The 27185-nt window shown below is 45.8% G+C and overlaps 1 protein-coding gene across 3 annotated transcripts in view; it reads left to right on the top strand.

The window, feature by feature from the left end:
• OSBPL1A (oxysterol binding protein like 1A) overlaps positions 1 to 27185 on the top strand; it is a 154351-nt gene that overhangs the window by 121544 nt on the left and 5622 nt on the right. For all 3 annotated transcript variants that reach the window (XM_080920072.1, XM_080920071.1, XM_080920073.1), the window contains 7 exons: positions 5498 to 5573; positions 18307 to 18441; positions 20364 to 20461; positions 21913 to 22095; positions 25196 to 25303; positions 25689 to 25778; positions 25998 to 26124. In XM_080920072.1, coding sequence (XP_080776198.1) covers positions 5498 to 5573; positions 18307 to 18441; positions 20364 to 20461; positions 21913 to 22095; positions 25196 to 25303; positions 25689 to 25778; positions 25998 to 26124 — 817 coding nt within the window. The remainder of the gene's footprint in view (positions 1 to 5497; positions 5574 to 18306; positions 18442 to 20363; positions 20462 to 21912; positions 22096 to 25195; positions 25304 to 25688; positions 25779 to 25997; positions 26125 to 27185) is intronic.

The raw sequence follows: 27185 nt of genomic DNA, 5'->3' as shown, positions 1-27185 counted from the left end.
TGGTTCATCTTCATGTGAATCAGACTCTATCCCTAGCTTGGCTTGATACCTACAGTCAGTGCTGTGGGTAGTTTAACTGTGGGAACAACTGGTGTTTGTTTGTGGGTGTGGTGGCCGGGGTGATCTAGTTCTGCTAAGTGGTACAAGTCTGGGCAGGCAGGAATGGTTCCAACCTTTGGCCTCAGGACAGCTCTATGGAGCAGCCATTAAAGACCAGGCCAGTTGGTGGGTCTAGTATAAAGTGTCTGATTTCCCAAGGCAGGGGCAGCCCCTTTGTAAATTCTTGAAGATTGTGTATGTTTCAGGTTTGGTACAGAATTCTAATTCCCCAAAATACAAGAATGAGTTTGTCAAATTTTGTGAGTGAAATGATTTAGCCCCTACATCTACCCATACCTAGGCCTATTAGGTTTATGTCCTGTCCTTTGACAGGACTGAGAGATAGCTGTTTGCTTTATATACTCATTGTGTACTTTGGGGTATTTTACTTTACAAATCATACTATAAAATAGAATTACCTCCGAGGTAGGTAGTGAGCCAAGTATTTGACATGTCTAATGCCAAATACGATGAGTTAATTGTACAGTGAGTGGCATGCTCTTGAATTGGGAGATTTGCTAAGGCTCTGTGTGAGCTCGTAGCTGTGTGACCAGTTCCATTCCAGATGTGCGTTCTTACACTCCATTGAGAAAGACTCTTACCCAGGTGTGCTGAAATTTTAGCATTTGCCGGGCCGTACTCATGATGTAGGTGTGTTCACAACAGCTCCTGGGAATTAGAAAATGCAGTTGAACAGATGACATGCCCTGTGCCCCTTGTTCTAGTTGAAGCTTAGTTTTGCCTGTCCTGTTTCATCAATAATGTCATTATCATCTTTGTCAGGAGTCTCCTGAGCCAGTGCTGTGTGCCTAGTGTGTCCGGGGTACAAACAGGAGGGCAGACCATGTCTGCAGGTGGATGAGTCTTTGGCTATTGTGAATTTCTGAGAAAAGACTTGTGAAGTTAGTTCTCTTAAAGTTTCGGCTGTCCAAGGATGGGCCCAAGCATGGAGGCAGGAAGTAGAAGACGGCTTACAGGCCCTGGCACAGAGATTTTGGGGGGTCAGCATTCTTTAGTCAGATTTCATAACCTCATTTGGTTCAGCTCATTTAGACTCTGTCTGCCAGAGTGTGGAGCAAGGGATCATGATGGGACAAGCAGAGACAGCACCATCACACAGTAAAAACAAACCAAGGTTTCTCATTCAAAATGCAGATAGTGGTTTGTTGTATAGACAGACATGATATCCCCTGCGTGGTTCAAAACTGAGCCAGGCAGAACACTGTCAGCCCCTGGTACAGTGCATTGTTTTTTCTTAGCCTGCAAGATAATGACCCTCAGATGGACTCCAGGGGAAGAGAATAGCTGCTCTGTAGTCCCTGATGAGCCCTTCTGATTCCTGCCTTGAGCTAAACCTGCTATCCAGTAACACACTCCTGATGGAAATCCTCATATACAGAAGCACAGGACACAAACAAGCTGAGCGTAATCTACCACATCCTTATTTAAAACCCCCCTCCCTCTGTGCCCAGGCGCTGCAAATTTATTATTTTCTTGTGCAAGGATGTGAGCTGGTGTCTTGCCCTCATCCATTTTGCATTCTTGAGCAATTTATTTCTCTCTCTTCACAGTCATAAGAGGTGATCACTGGGATCCAGTCCATCCAGGACAGCGGCTTGTATGTTCAAGTGGCGTTTGCACTGTTGAAGTGTGGTGTGTGAGGCTGAGCTGTGGGACTTGTGCGACTTACACGTTCACTGGCGTAGGCTGTAAGGTGGCAGCCGGCACTCGCCACTGGGAGTCCTGTTTCCTCACAGCTGAAGTTCACTTTGAGCTCCTAAGTTGATGTTCTTAGTGGAAAATGCTGTGCATTTTAAAGTGCTAATGTTCCAGCTGCAGTGCTCCATTCCGGTGTTCGCTCCCTCACTGCAGTGGCTGATTCCTATTGAATCTCAAGGTCAAACCACTCCACATCCATGCACAGGTGGAGAGGGTCGCTGCCACCTAAAGAGCTCTTAGCAGCTGATGGCTGCTGGAGGAATAAGAGGCTGCTGTCTTCAGGGGTATGTCCCGTTTGGTTGACCGTCTTCCTATAGGTGACTGACACGCATGCACATTTGGGCAGGACTGTTTTTGGACTTGGGAGTATTTGGAGAGGGACATAAAGTTGGGAGGGAAAAATGGTGGGTATTCCCAGAGGAGTTGGAGGGTGGATGTGATCCACGTATATACATGTAAGATGTTCTCATTGGATACATTTGAAATTTTTTGAAGTAAAACTTGAAAAAAGGTTTATTGAGTAGTGGTTCCACAGGGCTTTGGTCCTTGTCACTCTTGCTTCTGGGCCTCTGAGTTGGAGACAGGACAGGACCGGGAAGCTGACATAGCCTTCAGAAGCCCCATTGCCCACCTCCTTTGAAATCCCCGGAATAAGAAGTGCTGCTGCCTGTGAGCAGGCGTTCTGCATGAGCTCCTGGAGCATTCTATAGTCTGCCAGTAAAGACCGACGTTAATTTGTTTCTTTCCGTTTGACCTGATAAGCCATGAGTAATGTTGTCTAACAGGGCTGGCTGCACACTCTGGCATCATCGCATTGGGCAGATAAGGCTGTGTGGTCAGTCTTGTTCTCTGTAGGCTGTCCCGCAGGACAGCACTCCTGGCCTTCCTTGGGACAGATCAGCTTTCCATGCTGTGCCTGACGCAGCATCTTCCGGAAACCCATCCTCAGATACACAGTATCTCTCTCCCCTTTAGGCCAATTACTCTAACATCTGCTTGTAGTGTGATTCCTATCCAGAGTTTGTCCAGCAAACACTCCCCGTGTGAGGCCCTGTATTGGGCATCTACTGTAGCAGTCAATAAAATCTGATCTCCTGGGAACTTCCATATGAATTGGGTAACAGTCATGGATACACAAGAGATTATGCAGGTGTCACATTATTCGTGCTGTGGAGAAGGGTAAACGAGACAGGTTCAGGGAGGATGGGCAGTAGGGATATTACAGGGTGTTTCCACCTGTCACCCCAAGTGGCATACCCCAGGACCCCTGCTGTGCCTCCTGTCCCCTAACCTACTTCTTCCTGTGTTCTTCCAGAATACACATTTCCTTCACTACCAGTTAGTCATGTTTTCTGGTCTCTGGTAAGTCTTCCTGCATAGTGATGTGAAAGAGACTGTTGAAAATGGCACCAGGCCTGGGTCCCAGTGTGTCTGGGTCTTGGGACTGTTTGTCTGTGTTCCTCCCTGCACAGTTTGCCATTACACCTGTCTTCCAGGCAGCCTTAGACCATGGTCAGTGACTCTGAGGTCATTGTTAAACCAAGACTTCTGCACGGCATATATTCTTGTAGGCCAGTATTTTTGTCATAATTTCTAAGCGACTCATAGCACAGTGTGGGCTGAATAAAGTTTGCCCCTCGCTCTGCATATCCCACAGAAGAGGCCAGCAGTCTGTAGAAGTTCCCACTCAGAATTCTTTCCACCTCTTCTGTAGTTTTCTTTGAAATACCTACCTTTATTGGTAATTTGGCTTCCTCATAAACAAGTAATTAGTATATTTTTATAAAATACCACAAAAAGAAAAGTAGAGGATATCCCAAGTGGGACTCCTAGTGGCAGATCTCTGGCAAATTTCTAAATAGTTAATAATTACCAAGCTTGAGGTTCTTCATCTCCTTCTCTTTTAAAAAACTGCCTCTGAAATCCAGGGTGGTAGTACATACTTGTAATCGCCACACTGCAGAGGAAAAAAAGCTTGAGTGTTCAAGACCAGCCAGGAGTACATAGAGTGTGAAGCCAGTGGGTATGTAGGACACCTGTCACAAACACACACTTCCAAGACATGTATTCCCTTCCCTGCCTCTGTCCTTGTCTCCAGTCAGAGCAGTAGGACATGCCTATCCACTTAACGTAGACCCTTATGGTGGGTGACCCCAGCCCTCGCTCAGTCTGAATTACGGTTGACACACTGTTCCTACACTTCAGTGTGCTCCATGGACAGGGAAGGACGGGCGTGCCGATGAACATGGCTAGCACTGTAGCATAAGTTCTTGTGCCCCCGGATGTATTGTCCGTGTTGCAGAGATTGGAGATTGGTGAATGGAGGGTGTAGTTTGAAAACTGGCTCTGGCCACAGCTCTGGCATATTGGCTGGTTGAAGACTCTCCTGAATGAACAGTGTATATTCCTGAAAGGACCTAGAAGAATTTCACTGTGACAGCTTTTAAGTAGTATTGCTTTCAAACTGAAAATCCCATTATAGTTCCAGTTGATGTAGGGGATTTTACAAAGGTAACAGTTTTGTTGGGTATTTTAAGCTTTGTTGGGGGTTGTTTGGTATGTATGGGATTTTGCCTGTGTGTGTCAGTGCACACCACATGCGTGCCTGGTGCCTGCAGAGGCCTGAAGAGGGCGTCAGATTCCTTAGAAACTGAGTTAAAGGGGCTTGTAAGCCAGCATGTGAGTGCTAGGAACCAAACCCAAGTCCTGTAGAAGAGCAGCCAGTACTGTTTTCTGCTGAGCCTTTCTCTAGCCCCTTGCTTTGTTTTTGAAACAGGCTTACCTCTCTGTCGTTAGTCTCCTGCCTCACCATTTCAAGCACCAGGATGGTGCACAGGTGTATAGAACTCTGAGTACTACATGTGGAGGGCTCTTAGAAGGCAGCTAGAAGTCTGCTGGCCCCTGTCCTCTCGGCAAGCTGAGTTATTGCCATCCTCTGTAGAAAGCTGACCTGGCCAGCTGTCCTTCCCTACCACAGGACTGCTGTTCTGATCTCTGGGTTGGGCTTGCATCCCACCTACCAGGCCTGGCTTCTGATGCCTGAAATCCAAGCTGGAGGCCCTGCCATTGAAAGCATGGTCTGTCTTGCTTCTTTCTCTGCTTGAAAATCTCCCTCTGTCAAGGTTTGCTTTTTAAAGAGTCTTCCGACTTATGGGGGGGGGGGGTAATCTCAATTTCTTTTCATGGCAGTGCCCTGGCCAAGTTTGAACTGTAGAACATGGGGCTTCAGCTTTGCTTCTGTTTTGATAATTTGTTAGTATTTTCTCATTTAATTTCTAAAATGGTTTAGGCTTTAGGATGGCGTTTTGTGTCCAGCAGTTGGCTAGAGTGCGGTGGTTTTGTAGGTCTCCCAGCATGGCTATGGTTTTGAGTCAGATAACAGAAGTAGAAGCATGTGTGGGAATTCTTTAGAGTGGGGTGATATGGCCTTATTCTGGTGACCAGGAAAGATTGAGGGAATTACAATCGTAACAGCACTGAAGACAAGGGACCTGTTTATTGGCTCAAATGATCAGGGCTCAGAGCAGTGGTGAGCCAGTATGGCCTCTGCTTTGCCATGTCTGTGACAAAGCACATTTTTGCAATGTGTCTGTACATGTGCCTATACCCAGGTCAGTGACAACATGTTTTTCTTTCAAATGTCACTGGCACTAAAAATGAACTGTTTTCTTTTTCCCAGAACAAGCCTGCCATCACCTATGTTCTCCAGAAACGATTTTAGCATCTGGAGCATTCTCAGAAAATGCATTGGGATGGTGAGTAAACTCTGCTTCCTCATGGCATTCAGCGGCTACCCGTGTGATTTTGTGGCCTTGGGAGGGGGGTCTCAGAAGCAAATGACAGAGAAGTGAGGCCTGACTGTTGTCAAAGTACCTGTGAGTGTGAAAACCTCAACTGCACATTAGGTTTTCCTGGAAGAGTCAGGATCACACTTTAGGCCATTTAATGTGGCTTTCATGGGACTTTCATGTAGGAAAATAAGGACACGCTTCTCTCTCCTGTGGCACACCACATTTGTAGCACAAACTTCACTAAGTAGACTCTTACTTTGCTCGGACTTTATGCCGAGCCAGCTTCTGTGCTGTCTCTGTGAGTGCAGCGTGGCAGATGTATGTATCTCTTTGCTGCATTGTCAGGGGGGATCTAATCTGGGAGAGGAAGGACTACGGCAGCATTCCTGTTAAACTGCCTCCTGGATTCTTTGCCTCACTAGCACGACACCTCAGATGTGCTGTGAGTGCTGCCACTCTGTGCTAGATGGTGTGCTTTCATAGCCTTCCCTGCACACGCCCTTCTGATGCCAGAGTCTCCTCAGCTACTCTACCCACCCCACATTCGCCTAGTGCTCCCTTGCCCCGTCAACAGAGACTTCCTAAGTGCCACTTGCACGGTATTCATCCCAGAAACAGCAGTTTAAACCGATGTCTTCTGAATCCTTCACAGAGAATAATTAGCTAAGCTTTGTGAAGCTGTCATTTCATGACTATCATGTTGGCCTGGCCACTCCTTTAGATGGGACCTGGGTGAGGTACCACTCCTTGTGAGCAGCGCTGCCTCCTGCATCAGCTCAGGGATAGCTGGGACTGGAGAGATGTGTGCAAAGATGCAAGGTTTATACAAAGTGTCTCGGTATCTGCCAGACCAGCACAGTGCTCAATGCAGAACAGTCCTTATCTCAGCAGGAAAACAGCTGAGAGTCAGAAAACTGGCTTCAGTCTCCGTCAGTCATATGACTCAAGACAGGACAAACATATGGCAAATTAAATTAAATTAAAGTAGATGACAATTATACACCTACTAAGTCATTTGTTACTGACTTTAATAGTCTCTTTAAAGCTAACAATGCAAATCAAAAATGTTCCTGTGGAGTATTTTTCAGACCTTCAACAGATATATTATCTTTGTCATGTAACATGTAGTTTCATGTATATGTGTGCTTCTAAAATGAAAGCCAATTTCACAAGAGAATGATTACCATTATCACAGTGATTTTTAATATCAAAGCAATACTGATTTCAGTTCACTAAACTGATTTCATAACTTGCTGATTCACAAAACCCACGGTTTGGAAAACACTGTTCTGTGTTCCTATGCCGTGTGGCCTTGAGACCATGTATGAACATAGCGTGTGTGGCTGGTCTTTCTGAACATCATAGAAAACACAGCTTGTTGTATGTCTCCTGGCTCAGCAGATGTCGGCTCCATGGTAGCATCAGGTGTGGTAGCTGTTTGCCTCACAGCTCAACGCTGATCTCAATTCTTCCTTAGTTAATGGTCTGCTGAGGCCGTGACGGTAGTATAATTGGAAATACGGGTTTTAAACACCAATATGCCTGCTTGTCTTTATTAAATACCTTTCTACATCAGATCTTTGTAAGTTAGGAGATGATGTCATGTTAGATCAAACCTGTTATTGTTCTCTCCAGAATGTGGCTCTGCTTTTATTTTTAGGTACAGAGCTACAGGTGCAAATAAACATGTGGATGAATCATAAATAAAGAAGATCTAATACAAACAGTGAGTGGGTTGGTAGCACTTGAGAGTGTTCTGAAAGCTGTCTGTAGGTCTGGCTGATTGAGTCTGATAAATCATGGACAGAGAGCTACAAGGAAGTAAGACTTGGGAGGTGACCCTCTGACGATCTAGATTAACTAGCGTGGGTTCAGGGGGCATCTCCAGTTTCTGGACTGTTCTCGGGTGCCGACTGTGTAAGGCCTCTCCTAGGCCATGGGAAGTCAGAAGGCGGAGGTGCCGGCCACAGCAGAGGAGGAAATAGTTTCCCTGGCAGAGTAGTGCAGACGCCATTACCATAGCTCAAACTATTTTCTGTATAAGTCACTTGAATGTATACCTGTTTTACTCTGCCCCAAAGAAAACAAGTCAAGACGTAGAAAATAGGATTCATACATTATGATTCCCTTAAAGAATTTTTTTAAAAACCCTTTACATCGGGCTCATGATTCTGTTACAGTCATGTTACAATCTTAAAATGTTACATGCAACATTCTGTTACAATCTGTTAAGAGTCTGTTGGTGTTTGACATGTAGGTTCTTCAGCTACTATGTTTCTTCTCTGAGCATCATGCGGTCTCTTAATTTGGTAATAAGATGTTGGTTGGTTGGTTGGTTTCTTTCTCAAGATAGGACCTTGGTGTGCAGCCTAGGCTGGCTTTGAAATCTGAGACCTCCTGCCTCTTCCTCCCAATGGCTGGGATTACAAATGTTCACCACTATGCCTGGCGTAGAAGTTTGAGAAATAGCAGAGATATGTGACTCCGAGGTTCGTCTGAGCTGTTTACACTGTCCCTGTGCACTAGGTCGGGCTGACAGTGGGGCGGCATCAGCCTCACAGCTCAACGCTGATCTCAACTCTTCCTCAGTTACTGGCCTGCTGATGCCGTGACGGGAAGTGTAGTTGGAATTACGGGTTTTAAACCTCACAGACACCAGAGCTAGACACACCTCTGTGAATTGAAGTGGTTTACCTAGTGAGTTCCAGGCCAGCTATGGTTACTCAATTGCTTCATAAACTAAAATATAAAACAAGACTCATAGGAGATACTTAAGCTGCCAGAGATGTGACCAGTAAGGAAAGTCTTTGTCTTCTCGTCCATGATCTAACACCTGTACAGCAGGGCTCACTAGCTCTTTCTTCCGCCTGACCCCAGGATACCATATTTTGCTTTGTTTGTAAAACGAATAGAATCTCACACTTCTCACACCTGTGCAGTCCTTCCTTCCCTTTTCTGTTTTGTTTTCGACTGGTGTTTGTCACCAAGTGTCAGATGACAGTGCATGAAGTAAACACTTTATATAACTGGAATCTGATATAAATCTCTTGGTGATTAGAGCTTTCACTAAGCAGTGCCCGGCTTCCCAGCGCTCTCAGAAGCACTGCTCCATTGTCTTTGTCCAAACGTCTCCTTAAGCCTGCGTCCCCTTACCTGATGCTGGGTTCGGGGGCTTTGTCAGTAGACCTGGCTGAGGTTCAGCTTTGGGAAGCCTGTTCACAGCACTTGGACCAGGACAAAGAGCCCTTGTCCTTGATGTCCCCTCTACATTCCCTGCTTTCAGACAGCACTGTGACCTTAGTGCTTAGTTACTGTGAGAGATGTTGAAGGTCTGCTTTATGGTGAATGCTGACTTTCACAAATAAAAATTCTCTAACACCCTGCAGGCCTCTGGGGAGGCCACTCCCGGGGAGAGTGTCATCACTTATGGTTAAGTAAACAAGCAGTGAGCTTTCTAATAGTTCAAAAGCACACACTTCCATTCTCCTCGTCGTTATTTCCTACAGAAATTAATTGCATTGAACCAATTTTTATCCCTGAGAGTATTTTATTGATTATTTTGTATTTCACTATCACAAAATGTATCTAAAAGGAATGTTAACTTTGTGCCATTATTATAAATGGCATGGCAGTGATAATATTATGGGTGGAACATTTCTAAAATACCAGCATAAAACGTAGGATGCTGTGCGCGTGAGTGAGGTGGTCCTGGTGCCGTGAGACTCACACATCTGAGCAACCATCTCCAACTGCAGAAATGATAGTGGAATTTTAGGAAAAACGTTACTTTGATAGATATCACATTAATAAGCAGATGGGAGTGGGAGTTTGTGGGATTTTTCATATCCAAGATTGTCATTCACTTCTTTCTTGGCTATTAGAGTGCATCATCAAAAATAATTCGTTATGATCTATAATCTGACAAATCAATTAGGACTTGTACTGTCTGTGGAAAGGACTTTGGGAAGCTTATGGAGAACTTTGTTCCCGAGCTGTAGGCCTTGTGATCTGGGGGTAGTATAGGAAGCTCTCCAGGCCTCCCTCATCCATGCCCACACATACTCCTTCGACCCAGGGTTACCCAGCCCTATAGAAGGGATTCAGAAATGTCCCCCTGAGGCATACCTTTGTCAGGTTAGTATTTTTGATGAAAGTCTTTTGTGTTACCTTGGGCTCTGAGATGTGTTAGTGACATCTACTGCTGTGACCAGCGACATGCTATAAACACAAGGGATGAAAGATTGGACTGGGCTTCCGGTTCCAGAGGTTTTAGTCAGAGGTTGGCTGTACCCTTGATGCTTAGAGGCAATGGCAGAAGACACTGCTCACTCGGGGCAGTCAGGAAACAGGGACAGGAAAGCCTTCAAAGGACACCTTGGAGGAGCTGCTTCCTTCATTGGGCATCATGCGCTACCAGTCCTAAGTGCTGCCACCAGGTTCTGAACGCACCAGTGAATCCAGGGGAGTTTCTATGTCCCCGTCACCTCGGGCTGATGGTAGTCACTGCTAGTAACCAAGCCTTCAACACAGAGCCATAAGCACGTTCCTCAAACTGCACATTTACTTCACTAGGTAGGGAACAGGGAAGGAGAGGAGCGTCCCCACACCTGCTGCGCTGTAATCACTGACTCAAGACACATCTCCACCTGCACAGTATCATGAGCCAAGATCAGAATCTCTCCCAAGAGAAGTCACCCTGGTGGGACACAGTTCCATAGCTGGGGGGAGGCATGGAGTGCAGTAGGTAAGTGGTCCCTGCATGGAAGAGGCTGCACCCAGTCTCTGACAGCACGTGCTGAGCCCTCACACCTACGGACAGAGGAAATGTTCACAATAACCCAGGTGCGGTCCACGCCTGCCAGAGCTGAGGGGACAATGAGCACACATGGTGGGACAGGAAACAAAGAGCTCGTGACCACTGTCACTTGGCACGTGCAGCCAGAGTTTGCCTTCCACATTGCCCAGCTCTGCAGCTCAGACTCATGCAGCAGTCCCTCGTTTCCTTCCCTTTCTCCTGCTTTCCTATTGGTAATACTAAGGTGCGCAGTGCTCAGCACCCAGGCATGTGTTTCTTTTCCTGCCTCACTTCTTCCATGTGCCTTCACATGTCTGTGATGATTGAGGTGAGGCAGCTACAGCCACCCCCAGAACAGGACCGCTTCCAGAGTGCCTTGCCGCGTTCCAGCCTTCCTGCTCAGCGCACTGCTGACCGCATCCTGATGGTAAGGTCATCACCTAATGACAAGCGCTAGACCAGAATGACATGGCAGGAGTGAGGGCGCAGCTGAGCGACTCTAGATCCTCCATGGTAGGTGATGGAAGCAATGTGTCATTACCACAACCTTCATAACTGTGGAGAAAGGATTTAGGGCCAGCTTCATCTTACATCATCTTCCCAAGAAAAATGCTGCTTTTCTTGACTGTGAAGAGCCCAGAAGCCGTGGAGTGCTCGGGTCACACACTGCTCATGAGTGGCTTCCTGAGCGACAGGGTGGACAGATTTACCAGACATCCAAGGTTTCTGTTGATAACCCACATTAGCTATTTGCACAGTTAGATATGGATGGTAGACTTACTGTTTGGAAAATGTCTTTACTTCAGCTTTGCTTGTGAGTTGTGCATGGTGCTAGAATGAAGAGATGGCCTTCCTCCTCTGTCGCTTCAGTCTGTCAGCTGATAAGTAATTCCAACTAGGAGTTTCTTCAAGTGCATCACTGCTCGTTACTGATGTGCACGGATCAACTTAAACTTTGTTTTAGGTAGGTCACCAGGTAGAGTTGCCTGGGATAAATATTTAATTTTTCCATCTGACTGCAGCTAATGTCTCTTCCTGAAGGCTAACCTTTAGAATACATGTTTCCCTGTTACTGGGACATATACACACGCTAATTGGTTTATATAGTAGCTAAGAGATGCCACAACCAAGTTTGTTGGATTAGAAGAAGCAACAGTATATTTGGATTACCAAGGACTAGGAGCGACCGAGGGGAATGTACATTGTGTAGATGTTTTTATTACCTACTTATGGCATTGTAAGTTTTAGAAGCCAAAATAAATGTAAGGTTATGTTTGGTTAACTCCAGACAATAAAGGAAATGAACTTGTGATTCATTTGGCAGCTGTGTGCTCTTGAGAACGATCAGGGTTGTTGTCATGTGGACTATGTGCACACATTTCCCCTGTGACCCCTCAGAGTGTGTGTGTGTGTGTATGTAGGTGGGAGTGAGTTTGTGAGTATGGATGTGAGTGTGAATGTGTGTGAGTGTGTGTGTGGGTGGGTGTGTATAAGTGTGTGAGTGTGTGTGTGTATGTGTGAGTGTGTAAATGTGTGTGTGTGTGAGTGGGTGTGTGTGTGTATGAGTGAGTGTGTGAGTGTATGTGAGTTTGTGAATGTGTGTGTGTTGGTGTATTGTGAGTGTGGCGGTGTATTTGTGAGTGTGTGTGTGAGTTTGGGTGTGTGGGTGTGTGTGTGTGAGTCTGTGTGTGTGGGGTGTGTCTGTATGTATATGTGTGTGTTCTTGGTTTTTGAGCCAGGGTCTTATTCTGTATCACTGGACCAGACTGCCCTTCAACTCCTAGAGATCCACCTGCCTCTACCTCGGAAATGCTGGGGTAAAAGTGTGTGCCACCTCATCCAGCTCCTTCTTAATCTTTTTTATTTGGCCAAGATAGTGGCTTCCCATTTTCTTGAGTGTTTACCTTCTGAGTCCCTTTAATAAAGATGTGTTTAAATGTGTCAAAGAGTGTAAACTCTGCCACCACAGTCATCTGCTTATTTGGTGGCAGTGAAAACTACCTGGACTTACAGGTAAAGCTGTTCTTCGTTGCTTTAGTGCATAAATCTTTTATATTCGTTTGAGATAAATCTGTCATTTACAACACAGGAAAAGAGCTGAGCTGGAAAGAGCCAATCTGTACTTCCTTCTGCAGTAGTCCTAGGGCACTGCTATGTCAGAGTGCCCAGGTCAGCCTGCACCCTTATGTGGAGGAGCCCTTCCCTGACTCCAGCCACGAGCTGGGCCGATGGCTGGGCAGCTGGTTCCCAGCACCTTACATCCACAGTCCCGGAGGATTTAAGGTCCTGTGTGTATTGCTAATGATGACCTCATAATTTGCCAGCGTTCGTTGCTCTCTCGGGGTGCTTGGCCCAGTCGTGAGTATTTTATTAGTTCATGTAATGTTTTCAAACCTTATTGAGCTGTTCAGTGACTCTTGTCCCACTTTGGGATGAAAGGTTAGCCTTGTTCATGGCCAGATAGGAAAAAGTATAGGGCTCTAATCTAGATGTGGGGAGGTTTTTCTTGAAACTAGTTTTTTTCCCTTCTAGAAAATACATATAATGTAAAGTTTACTACCTTCTCTCTCTGTGTGTGTATGTGTGTGTGTGAGTCAGTCAGTCAGTTTGTCTGTCTGTCTGTCTGTCTGTCTGTCTGTCTGTCTGTGGGTGCATCTGAAAACACGTGCAGAGACCAGAAATGTCATGGAATAGAAATTCTTCTCTTAGCACTCTGTTCTTTATCCTCGGGGAAGGATCTCATTCCCCGAAGCCAGAGCTTGGGTTTTGTTGGCTAGACTGTAAGTCAGTGAGCTCCAAAAGTACTCCAGGGTTCATGCCCCTTGGAGCTGGTGCTACGGCCATTTTCTAGGACACTGGCTTGATGTGTGTGCTAGGATCCCAACTCCGGTCTTTAGGATTGCCAAGCTCACTCCAGCCCACTCTAACCATTGGCCAGTGTTTTCACAGAGATTTGGGGTTTTGTTTATTTGTATGTGTGTGCACCCACATGCACTAGATGTGAACTGTAGTCCTCATGATTAGGCAGTAAGTGCTTGGCCAGTAAGTCTTCTCCCCAGCACCACCTTGACCATCCTTAAAGGGCATTAAGTACAGACACAGGCTGTGTTCTCCTTATTGCCACCATAATAGAACTCCTTTCCAAACCACTAACCACTAGCAACAATTGCTCTTCCCTGGGCTCTGGCTGTGCCACTCTGTCTGTCCAGAGGCCACACTTGTGTCTTTGAAGGCATGAGAGGACTTCATGTGTGCAGTTGTGTGCACTTCATCCACTCCGTGTTGACACCGACATAAGATGGCTGTGAGGTACGCCAGCCTTAGAGTGTGAGGGTATCAGTTTCCGTTTCTTTTCTTCTGGACTTGTTAGGTATAGATTTGTTAATATATTTATTTTTAATTAAAATATAATTATACCATTTTCCTCTTTCCTTTTCTTCCATGTCCCTTCCATACAACCCCAGCCATGCCTTGTTCTCTTATTTGTCTGTTTATCATGTCTTTTTTTAAAAAAACTTCTGGTGAGAAGTACAATATGTATTCATTTTAGGAAATGTACACATTAAGTGAGCAGTAATATTTACAGTTTTGCCAAAGTATCTCTCCTTTCTCCAAATGTCATGTTAGAAGGCCATACACAAAAAGTATGCTAACATCCATGTCTGTCGGAGCATCTGCATGCAGCACTGTACCCCACCTTCATGCCTTCCTCTTTGTAGTAGCAATCACAGTTGACAGCCTTCACTCGGGCCATGTTCAAGTTTCCCCCGTGTCTTTTCAGGCCTTACTTGCTCCTTTCCTTTACTGCGGTCTCCTCCCACTGCACTGCCTGTTAATGCGCATCATTCAATACGCCCTGTCCTCAGGAAGCTAAGCGGTGTGCCAGCGGCCGAGGAGGCAGTGCACGGTGACAACCACTTGGGGCGAGGGGGATGGGCTGTCCAAGTGCACCAGAGCGCAAGCACTCACAGTGTGTCCTCCTCAGGGGTGACATCCAGGGTAAAAGATACCGTCCTAGGGCTAGAAAGTAGCTCAGCAGTTCCATGCTCTTCCTGAGCACTCGGGGTCAGTTCCCAGCACATGCATGGTGCTTTACAAGCATCCATAACTCCAGTTCCAGGGAATCCAGGGAAACCTGACCTCTAGGTACCAGGCATACAATTACTGTATACACACACACACACTCACACACTCCCTTTGACTGTAACTTGTTATTACTCAGCATGGGTAAGACAGGCTCACCAGTACTCATGAGACAGGAGATGTTACCTAACACAATCGAAATCTAAGGTGTGAGCATCAGACTGGCACATTCTCCTGTCTGAAGGAAGAGATGAGATGCCGGAGGATGAACGTCCTGCCCTGGGTCTGGACATCTGTTAGGAGGTGTATCGTAGCGAGCAGGGCCGTCTAGGTGTCTACACTGAAGCGTTAATTTCATGCCTGAGGCAGTGACATCATAGGCACTCAGTCAAGCATTTGTTGATTGTGAACTTGATGGAGCGGAGGGGAAAGCACTTACTACTTCTAGTTCCGTGGGTGTTGAAAGGTCCGGCTGCCCCTGCGTGAGTGGAGTATGGACTGACATCCTGCCAGGAGAGTTTCCTCCAGGGTGTTTGCTAACCTTTCTCCCAAGCAGCTCTGTGACCGAGACTCTCCATAAAGAAGTCCACGTGAAGCCAAATATGGCTGAGTTATGGAAGATGCATGACTGATGCTTTGTGGAATGTGTATATTTTAAGTGTCTTTAATTCAGTGATATGTATGCAGTTTGCTGATGTGTCCAGAGCTGGTCTGGGTGTTTGCAAACACTGCTTTATGTTAAGTGCTGTTAGCATCATCGCTGGAGGAACTGGCACAAAGTTGAACTTGGCCCAGATTAGAGTTAACAAAGCCCCGTGTTAGGCTGATTTCACTTAGTGGTCATAACATGAATGCAGTGCTCCCCGTCCTCCCCGCCATCCCCCCAAAACTTCTAAAAGCAAACGATTTCCGGTACATAAACCCGTATATGGAGACATACGAGTACACGCCTCGGTCCACTACACAGACTTGTGTGCACATATGAATACATACACCTCTTTCCCGAGGGTGCCTAGGCATTTTTCTCTGGGATAGGGTGGGAAAAGAAGAGGAAGAGACCCTTAGATTTTACTTTGTGTGTGTGTGTGTGTGTGTGTGTGTGTGTGTGTGTGTGTGAGAGAGAGAGAGAGAGAGAGAGAGAGAGAGAGAGAGAGAGAGAGAAAGAGAAGAGAGGGAGTTATTTTTGAAGTATAAATAATTAATAACTACTCAAAGTGATATAAATCTGAAATACTAAAAGATGTTATTAATCAACTGGTATTTTCTATAATGCCAGTTCTTCTATTGGGGACAGTGTACACTCATGTATAGGTGATAATAACTGTGTTTTCTATCAAAAAATACATTTTTCTCACATGAAGTTGTACAGTGAAACACAAATGTGCAAATATAAGATCTTGATTTTCATAGAAATAATTTGGATGTCCTGTTTTTTATTTTAATTTTTTTCCTGGAGCTAGGCTGGCACCCAGCAAGCCCCACTGATGCGCCTGAGACTTCCAGAGCTCTGGGATTACAAGCATATGCCCAACCACACCTGGCTTTTTACATGGTGCTGGGATTTGAACTCAGGTCCTTATATGAGGGGGTCCCTCAAGGTGTCAGACAGGGAAGCAAACCCCACAAAGAGATAAAAAATGAGAACCCATTGCAGATTGACTTTGTCAACCTGGACCAGACTTTATGGAGTCTAATGCCTGGTGGTTAGTCGTCAGATTACTTAAAACAGCACAATTTGGGCAAAGATTTCCAGGCAACCAGTCAGTCCAATTTTAGGTGCATAATACAGCTTAAGGTGTGACTGTATAGAAACTCCTTTATAAAGTACGCGTCAATGAGCGTGGGTTCCACAGCTAAAGGTCTTTATAGCATAAAGGTCAGCAAGCCATTAAGTACATGTGACATCCCCACTAAGGGTGGGAAGCAAAGAGTCTGGAATAGTCCTTCTGGGGAATCAGGTGAGGTCTCTCCACAGGTAGCAAGAAGGTCACCGCAGCCTCCATGCTCAGCTTTCTAGATGGAATGCAGGTGCTTGCGTTTCTCTCTCCCACTGAGCGACACCCCTGCGTGGTTAACATTCCTGGTTCTCCTGGGTTTTCGGTCACTGTGAGGCCTTCTGCACGTGTTTGGCAGAAGCTCACGCTCTGCACTGTGTTTTAGACCAGGGATGCCATACATTAAGTATACTTTTTAAAAGCAAAGTATATTTTCACATTAGCGTGGAGCTTAGTACATCTTAATTGAAACAAGGCAGGGCAGTTCCACTCACTGTCTGACTTATTCCCAACAGTAACTCCGGGTTTCACAAGATCTCTTGGCTATGCATAGCTGAACCTTCTTTTCTTTCATTTTATAGATTTCTTCTTCATCTCCTTAGTGAGGCAGTAGAAATATTCTCTTTAATGTGTTGAACTGTTAGTCATCTCCACTTTCTGGCTGTTTCAGATGCAGCCAGTGGCAGGTATATGAAGTTATATAAGGTAGCAATATGAAGGCCATGTGTAATTTAATTGTGCAGGCCAATGAGAAGCAGATGTAAGGACGAGCCCTCTGACTCTGACACCAGGCATCTGAGTCTGGTAGCACTGGGCCTGGGCTGCACCTAGGACTGTCACCTGACCAGGTAATGTCAGCCAGGTTCCCAAAGACAGTGGCAGGAAGAGTTTGGAAGCATCGTTGAGCATTCTAGAATACCAAGATAAGTTTGTCACTGTCACATAATGACTTTTGATAGCAGCCTGTGGTGATACTTGGACAGTACATGGTAAACTGTAGGAAGGTAGCATCTCCATGCTAGAGAGCCTTGTCCAGTGTGTGACTGGGCAGAGGGAATGTAAAAACATTTTATAAGACAGAGTTCTAAGTCACCCACATTTATGTGTGGGTGTTCAGGAAAGCCCAGTGTCAGGAATCATGGCTGACGGCCTCATATTTAGAAATGACGTGTAAATGTGGTGTGTGGTTACTCTTCGTCCATTGTAACAGTGGGAGCCAGCAGCCAGCGTTTGGGTTAAGGTATCTGCTGTGAAGCATGCTGGCCTGTTAATTCCAGGACCCACATGCTGGACGGACAGAGAGAACTGACTCCCACCTCCTCCTGTGCACTGAGGTGCACACACATCTGCACACATGATAGATAAGAAATAATAAACAAACAAGGTTTTTAAAAGATGAACTTAGATGAATTGTGGTCTTCATGGGTTTATTTGAGCTAACAGTGATTCATGACTCAGGCAGCCTCGGGCCCCAACTGGTTCCATGGAAAAGGGTAGAGGGAAATTACAGAAGGTTGTCCTTGCTGGAGAGACCAGCAGACTATTGATTAACGCAGAGAGTTGCTTATTAATGGTTTCCTTGCAGTTTCTGCTTGGGCTTTGTTTACTTACATAATGGCCTACGCTGCCCCATTGGAGCTTGCTGTCAGCATCAGCAGGCCGATGGCTTCTGGGTCCCCATTCCTGGGTCCCCAGTGCCTTCGTCTGCATCCTAGTGCTGATGTGTGATGAAGTGTCACTGTCATCAGCTCATGCTCACGTCACGTGCTGTACTCTGAAGCCACGAAGAATGTCGGGAAGTCTCTATTCCCTTGTACTGCTAGATGCTTCATAACGGAAGATGTTTGTGAAGATTCATGAAACTGAGCTGGCATTAATTGAATTTTATTCAAGATTTATTTACTATAATAAGTATAATTAAATTTCTTGAGTTGAGCTTTTCTGCTGCTTCTTTATCAGAAACACATTATCTAAAACAGCAGCAGCAGCAGATGTGTTTGCCATGCATAACACTGGTCTAACAGTTTGGGTTTCTTTCTGATAGGAACTGTCCAAGATCACGATGCCGGTCATATTTAATGAGCCTCTGAGCTTCCTGCAGCGACTAACCGAATACATGGAACACACATACCTCATCCACAAAGCCAGCTCATTTTCTGATCCTGTGGAAAGGATGCAGGTATGTGGCAAGTGACCTTTGAGGGAGCTGTAAGTCTGAGATTTTGTCTCTCATCTCCTCCCCCTACCCTACCCAGAAACATTGTTCACATGCAGACACTGACATACATGCTTACACACGTCTACTGGTGTCAAGTCCACCCAGAAACACACTGTTCACATACATGCAGACACTGACAAACATGCTTACACACAAGTCTACTGGTGTCAAGTCCAGCTGGGGATGGGATATTCTTGGAGCTTAAGAGACTTGCTGGGGAGAGGATCTCTAAAGGGGGCAGCGTTTGGGATGTAAATAAATAAATAAATAGGTGACCTACAGAGAGAGTATCTTGTGTCTGCATGGATATGACACCGGCCAGTAATAAATCTGATGGCCTCTAGTTTAGGCAGGAAATAGAAGGTGGGACATCTGGGAGGCAGAAAGGATTCCGAGATTAGTGGCAAGTGAGATTCGCCTGGGAGACAGGACAGATTTGTGGTAGCTGAGCAGGTCGTCAGCCACGTGGTGGAATGTAGGTTTAATCGGTGAAGAGCCTCGCTCTGTGGCCACGGTGTGTATAAAGAAGAGGAGGAGGAGAGGATAGAGTCGTTTGCATCCAGTCTCCCGGCCAGCCTCTGGGGATGGCCCCTGTTAGGAAGACTGGTGGAAATTTCAGGAGCCACAGAAGCCGGTCACACAACCACACATGGCTCCTGGAAGCTCTTTCCAAGTCTTTGTTGAAGATCTTCTCAGAAATTTGGAATACATAGTCACCAAAATCTGTTCATGCTGGACCAGTGTTCCAGTATGTATATACGTGCTCAGTTGATAGCAATAAGGTGAGCTTCTTAATTTTTAAGATAAAAGATGTTTGGATGCTGTACGTATACACGGATGGTGAAGCTGGATAAAGCAGCTTCTCTGTTCTTTTATTCACATAACTGGTTTTTAGCTTCACTGGTATCTTAGCTGTGGTTTCTGTCGTTGTGATAAAACAACATGTCCATAAAAAAAAAAAATCTGTGTGAGGAAAGGGTTTATCTCAGGTTATAGTTCCACATCACAGTCCACCACTGAGGGAAGCCATGGCCAGAGTCTGGAAGCAGGAGCTGATGCAGAGGCCATGGAGGATGCTGCTTACTGCCTTGCTCAGCCTTCTTGTAGGACCCAAGACCACAGCCAGGGATTGTCTCACCCACCATGAGCTGGGCCTTCCCCCTCAATCACCAGTCACATGTACCACAGGCTGTCCCATAAGCCAGTCTGGTAGGGGCATTTTCTTAGTTCCCTCTTCCCAAGTGACTCTAGCTGTGTCAAGTTGACATAAAACTTACTCAACAAAATTGGCTTTTGCACCAATTAAGATTTTTAGTTTTGTATCTTTTTTTCCAATTCTAAATGTATAGTTAGTGCACCTTTAACTGAATATGTAGACTTTTTCTTTGTCATCAGTCTATGAATGAAATAATTTTTACACTGCTTTAGATACTATAGTAAACTAGAAAATGTAATATACACAAAAGGATGTGTGTAAGTTAAAAGCAAGTGCTATGCCATTTTATAAGGTTTGAGCATCCACACAGTTTGACATCTGAGGTGTGTGTTAGAACCAGCTCCACTGAGAGGCAACTGTGATTTAACGTTTTTAAAAAGTCAACATATTGGAAGTAATTGGCTTATAGGGGTTTTGCAAGTCCTTGGCAGAATCATGACATGCACACGATCTTATAGAAGCCATGTCTGAGGGCAGTACTCTAGGAGAGCCAGGAACTTTCATTCGGAGTGCACGAACTTCCACAGTAACTTTCGAAAGCCACATTAAAAAACCACACTAATGGAGCCTCTTGGAAATGTTGTTAGTAACTGCCTTCTGTGCTAACTCCATTCCTGAGAGACCTGGGTGACTGGCTGTTAATAACTTCTGCAATGCTCTGTTCCAGTGTGTGGCTGCATTTGCCGTGTCTGCTGTCGCTTCTCAGTGGGAGCGCACTGGAAAGCCCTTCAACCCCCTTCTGGGAGAGACGTACGAATTAGTTCGGTGAGGTCTTCTGCTCCATTCTAGATGGCTTACTGAATGTGTGTGACTTACATAGAGTTTTTAGTGAAAAACAATGTGTATATTGAGTGTCCCTAAGCAATTATTTGTGTCTGCAGTACACTAAATATTTTGATGTGCATGTCTATGAAACTTCAGAAACTATCAAAAACATGAAATAGACATGTAATATACCATCATTTAAAATAAATTACAAATGGTTCAGTGTTTCCAACCTTCTAGGGTTAACTCTCCTCAATTTTTAGGTGGGTAACATGACATGATCAGGGTTTTAGGGTTACTATTGCTGTGATAAGACACCACGACTAAAAGGAACTCAGAGAGAAAACTGTATTTTATTCACAGTTCATCATCAAACGCAGTGAGAATAGGAGCTCACACATGACAGGAGCTCACACAGGACAGGAGCTCATACAGGACAGGAGCTCACACAGGACAGGAGCTCACACAGGACAGGTGCTCACACATAATAGGAGCTCACACAGGACACGTGCTCACACATAATAGGAGCTCACGCAGGACAGGAGCTCACGCAGGACAGAAGCCTGGAGCTGATGCAAAGGCCATGCAGTGGTGCTTGCTTGCTCTTCAAGGCTTTTTAACCTGATTTTTTATAGAACCCAGGACTACAAGCCCAGAGATGGTACCACCCACAATGGGCTGGGCCCTCCTCCATCTATCACTAATTTTAAAAATGTCCTATAAGCTTACCTTCAGCCCAGTCATATAAAGACATTTTCTTCATTGATGTTCTCTCCTCTCAGATGACTCCAACTCATGCCAAGTTGACATAAAACTAGCTAGCACACTAGTACAGAAACTCAAAACAGGAACCTAGAGGCAGGAACTGAAACAGAAACCATAGAAGTGTATAGCTTACTGATTGCTTGCTCATCCTGCTTTCTTATACTATCCAGGACCACCTACCCCAGGGGCAGCACTGCCCATAGTAAACAGGTTGGGTTAGGCTCCCACATCAATCATTAATCAAGAAGCTGTCCTACAGACTTGTCTACACAGCAGTCAGGAAGCAGAGGGCAGACAGGAGGTGAATGCAGGCTATCAAAGCTTCTAACCAGCCTCTAGTGATTCACTTCATCCACCCCCTAAAGCTTCCGCAACCTTCCAAAACAGTGCCACCAGCTGGGGACCAAGGTTTCTAAAATACAAGCCTGTGGGGGACATTTCACATTCAAACCACAGCCGTAATCTTTATGTGAATCACCCAAATCCGTATGAATGCTGTGTAATGTGATGTGTACAAGCAGCTCGCTTTCTAATGGCCTTGGACGTAATAGCTTGTGTTTTGTGGTTCCTCGTGCACACTGTAATTAGGATAATAAAGCATTTTTCTTCATTGAACTTTTCCTAGATATTTTAACAATGACAGTTAGCTGCAACAATGAGGTTTTTCTTTTTCTCTTAACCTTAAGAGATGACCTTGGATTTAGGCTCATCTCTGAACAGGTCAGCCACCACCCCCCCATCAGTGCATTCCATGCAGAAGGACTCAACAATGACTTCATCTTCCACGGCTCAATTTACCCCAAACTGAAGTTCTGGGGCAAGAGTGTAGAAGCAGAACCTAAAGGAACCATCACCCTGGAGCTTTTAGAGTAAGTGCAGGAAAACCGTGGTCTCTCCTGTGGCCCTGCTGGTGGGTCTGCACACACAGACCCAACCATGCACGAAACCGTGTTACCAAGTGTACCCTCCCTGCCTCTGAGTGAAAGACTGAGAAGCGTGGCCCCTGTAAGAGGCTGGTCGTGTACGCAGTGTCTTTGGTGTTTAATGTGTGTGGATAAACTGTCAGGTGGGTGCAGTGATCTCAAGGGCAGTTCTTACAAAACCAGCTCTCTGGCTTCCATAATGCCCTTTTTAAAAAGGATCCCTCTAAATTAATCCACCCTGAGTAGTGTGATGACAGTATGTGACTTGTTAGATGGTAGGTTGGGAACTCTCTTCTGCAGGATTAACTTTAAAGTCTGCAGCATTTGTAAACGAGCTCGTGTGTCCTCCGCCTGCTAATGAGGACTGGAAACCCTGAACAGGCGCCACAGAGCAACACTCTGATTCTGAACAGCAAGGACAGACAGAACAGAAAGAACAGATGGTAAAGAAAACAGATTAGGAAGAAGTCAGACCCTCAAGACCAGCTTGGCAGTGAGATTCCTGGTTTTACATTTTTCTCCTTTCTAAGGGTCTGAGCAGCAAATTGCAAAATGGTATTAGAGGCAGACAGAAGAGGTCCCAAGAGAGACCCTTCCTTCTCTCCTTAGAGGTGCCTCCCAGACAGAGTATTAAATTCTGGCTTGTCTCACCTCCTAACCATTTCCCAAAGCAGGTGCTTGGTCCTCTGCGCTCTGAAACTGAGAAAACACTCAGCAGCTAGGAACCACGTAAGGGTGTAAGAACTGTCACCGTTCTGGGGCAGGGCCAGCTGTCGGAAGTGTTGACAGAGAGTGAGGGCAGAGGTATGTCCTGAAGCAGAGTGGAGGGCGTGTCTCCAACCCAGTCCTGGCACTTTCATGCACCCCAAGCGGTCCATCAAAGGCTGAAGGTGTGGGCACTGGACGAGTAGATCCTGCACAGCAGTGGTGTGGGTCTGAGGAGCAGTACGCAGGCTTTGAAAGTGCAGTGATGCCAGCGTCGAAGTGCACGGAAGGAGGGGCAGGACTCATGCCTGGCGTTGTGTATTACCTCCACTCAAAGCTGAAGTCAGCATTCTCCAGAATTAAATCCAATAGCGATCTCTTAAAGCTCAAGTATCCTAAATAGAATTAAGAATAACTTGCTTTACTAAAAAACTGAAAACAAACAAACAAACAAACACCACTACAGCTCATAGTGAAAGAGCAATGAACAGCCTCTAACCCCGAGATGACCCAGCACTCAACAAAATTTGCATCAGAAGTACTGTCACTACTGTTGCTGACAATAAATGTGAGCACTCACGTGAACAGAAGGGTATTCTTGCACAGAAACGGAAGTATTTGGGGGCAGATATGGCAAGGGGAGGCTCAGCCTTGAGTTGTGCAGATGTAGGGGCTGGATACTGAGCATGATGGAGAGTAAGTCCAGTTTCAGTTCTGACTCCTCCCATTACCTACAGAGAGCAAAGGTGAGGAGGGGAAGAAGGAGCTCGTGTGTGTGTGTGTGTGTGTGTGTGTGTGTGTGTGTGTGTGTGTTCTCCTGTTCACATGTGTTCAAGTGCATGCATGTGGAGGTGAAAGGCTGATGTCAGCTGTCTTCTTGGTCACTCTGTATCCTGAGGCAGAGTCTCCCATTTGAAGCCAGAGCTCACTGAGTCAGCTGATGAAGTCAGTCAGCTCACACAGGGGTCCTGGTCTCTGCCTCCTGCATAGTAAGACAGCAGAAAGGCTGCCCTCCTGGTGTCTCTATGGGGGCTAGGGTGCAGTCTCTGGTCCTTACCCATCTTCACCAAGTGCTTTTGGACTATCTCTTAAGTCCTGTGGCAGAAAGGAGGCGATTCTCAATTTACATGGAAAAGCAAATGAGACAGAACCAAAACTACTGAGGGTTTTGAGAAGGAGCAAAAGAACTAAGAGACGCTCAGAGGTGACCAGATTGACAGCTTGCTGCTAGTATGTCAGCGGAGTGGGGAGGAGAGTCTGGATATTGGCTCCACAGCGGCATAGTCAGTGTGGATCATGGACTAAGAAAGGCAAAGTATAAAGCTTTGAGTTCTAGGTAGAACTCTCTTTCACAAACAGTTCAGAGAGCACAATACACAAAAGACTGGTCTAAATCTTGATTAAATGTAAAGCTCTCTCTGAATTATACTATTTAGTGTATGAAAGATAAACTCTAGACTATTAGAAATCATATACCTAATAAAGGGTTGGTGTCCAGAATATATAAAGACCCCTGAAATAATTATATAGCTACAAAGTCCCAAAAAGTTTTTGTTTCCAAAGCAAGCAGTGTGTACTATTGCAAGTTTTGGGGTGAATTGGTGAGCCGGCTTGGGGTCGACTGGATGGCACCTTTTTTGGAAATGCCACCTGGAGCCTCTTTTCATTTTCTACCTCTCACTTACCGTTCATGTTGCACCAAACTTTGGAAGAATACAGGTGGAATATTCCTCTTCAGTAAAGCTCTGGACGACAACTATTTCCTATTTAGAAGCCTTTGGATTTTGGAATGGCTTAGGTTTTACCATCTGAAAGTCCAAGGTCTAGAATACTCAAAAGGGTTTTTTGAGTTCTGTGAAACTGCAAATGTATTGGAGGTTGAATTTCTTAATTAGGGATGTTCACTTGTGTGTAGTTTATTTTTTAAAACAATAAAAAGGGAAGGTAATACTTGTTTTACTATGAGTTAACATCAATGGTGTGTGTGCTTGTGTATGTGAGAGAGAGGGAGAGAGAGAGAGAGAGGGAGGGAGGGAGGGAGGGAGGGAAAGAAGGATGCACATACATGGTGAGTGCATAGAGGCCAAAAGTCGACACCAGGGTCTTGTATTGCTCTCTACCCTATTTCTTGAGACAGTGCCTCTCACTGACTGGGACCAGCGCAGCCCTGGAATCTGGATGCTTCCATTGCTGTGGTTACAGATGTGCACCACCACACCCAGCTCTCACATGGGATTAAACCGAGGACGTCATCCTTGTGCAGTGATGACAACAGAAACAAACTCGTTTTTTAGACAAAATCACTCTCAACTACTAATGTAGGTTTGGGTTTGTTTTTTAGGCACAACGAAGCTTACACGTGGACGAACCCCACCTGTTGTGTGCATAACATTATCGTGGGCAAACTCTGGATTGAACAGTATGGCAACGTGGAAATCATAAACCACAAGTAAGGCTCTTCGCGTCCTCTCCTCTAGAGGCCTTGCTGCGTGGGGGGAGTGTAAGAACAGGGAACACACAACTCCTGAACGAGGGGAATTGCAGGTTCCCCAGTCTCGGGTAATTCCTGCGGCACCTTTGTGTAGCACACACTAGGTGGACCTCGGCCTCCCAGAGCTGCCTTCCAGTTCCAGCGGCTTCCCGTTGTGTTCACTTGGTATTGCTGTGAATGCTCCTGAGCTTGTCCTTGTGGGGCAGTGTGGATGGAGGGGAGGGGTGGGGACCCCTGGGGACTCTGATGGGCACAGGAAGTCAGCAACAGTGGCTGCCACCAGGAAGCCACCCCCGTACTGTCCTCAGCATTGCAGACCATGGAAACTCACCTTCCTTTGTAGGACTGGGGACAAGTGTGTGCTGAATTTTAAGCCATGTGGTCTTTTCGGCAAGGAATTACACAAAGTTGAAGGCTACATACAAGATAAAAGGTATGGTTTCTTTTATGTTGGCTTTGATTGTATTTAATTATTTAGACTTTGGTATTCAGGTGTGCTGCCCTAATAGACTGGCACTCTGATAACAGTAAAGTCTTCTAAAGAAAATAACTATTTCTTTAAATGTTGTACATATAAAGTATATAGTAACACTTCATTACAGCGCACCATAGCGGACTGAACCGGAGACTAAACAACAGTTTCTCTTGATAGCAAAAAGAAACTCTGTGCTCTCTATGGGAAGTGGACCGAGTGCTTGTACAGCGTGGACCCTGCTACTTTTGATGCTTACAAGAAAAATGATAAGAAAAACACGGACGAGAAGAAGAACAGCAAACAGGTTAGAGCGCTGCAGGTGGCGCCATCGCTGTGAGTCACAGACCTGTCTCGGGCCGTTTGTCGGCTGCTGACACTTGAGTTCTTCTCACTGCATCTTTTCAATGGGGAGAGATTTGTCCTGAGTGGAGGGTGCCAGGCTCAGTAATCACCAGTGTCACTTGGGAAAGTTGGTGCCTGTGTCAGCGGCACAGGAGTAGGTTTTTCTCCTGCTCTTGTGTTAGAGGTGGAAATGGTCCTCGTAGGTCTGTAAGCATTACCTGTCTTCCTGTGCCGTCCCCGACTCACCGACTCTGCACCACAGCTACGGCCGTCCTACACTCTTCCCTTGGACAGTGCTGCCTGTGGAACTTTGTCCCAGTCCCAGGCAAGCACACTGCCTGCCACAGGCCTGCTTTGACGTTCTGTAGATAGATGGCTTCTACCTCCTTCCTGCAGTCAGAGTTGCTGAGAGCTCAAGAGAGATGGTATCTGTGGGGGCAGGAGATGCTTGTTTAGAGCCCAGCCAGGAGAAGCAGGGGCTGTGCGTTAGAAACCACCTCTGTCGTCTGAGCAATGTGAGCTCAGATCATCTCCAGCCCTCAGCCTCTGATGTCACCTCTAAAATGGGCATTCTAGTAGCACCTTTTGGCTAGAGGAGTGCAGTTCTTTGCTTGGTGAAGGTCCCAGAACTGTCTGCTCTCAATTTAAAGTCCTTTTTGCTCCAAATATGACCCTGTGTACCAGGCAGGCGTTGTCTGATAGCTCACTCAACGTGCAAGCTCTAAGTCCCCAGACTCAGAGCTAGCATGCTGGGTTTGCTTCTGTTTGTTTCTTCTTTGTAAGATTTCCTGTAGATCTCATACTAAATGGTAAGTTTTCTTTTAGGGTTTCCACACCTACATAGCAAGTATGTCATATTTCCTGCCTCATCGCCCTCTTTCCTTCCTACTTCCTGTTCCGTTTTGCCCTTCCTCCTCCTAAACAGTTCTGCTTCCACTTTCATGGCGTGCTTGGTGTGTAATCTAGAGCATCCATGTGAGAGAGTGTATCGAACTTGTCAAACTGGCTGGGTTCACTTCACGT

Source organism: Micromys minutus (genome assembly GCF_963924665.1).
Source record: "Micromys minutus genome assembly, chromosome: 8".
Taxonomy (NCBI): Eukaryota; Metazoa; Chordata; class Mammalia; order Rodentia; family Muridae; genus Micromys; species Micromys minutus.
The sequence above is the reverse complement of the archived record's forward strand: the minus strand, read 5'-3'. Positions and strand labels throughout refer to the sequence as shown.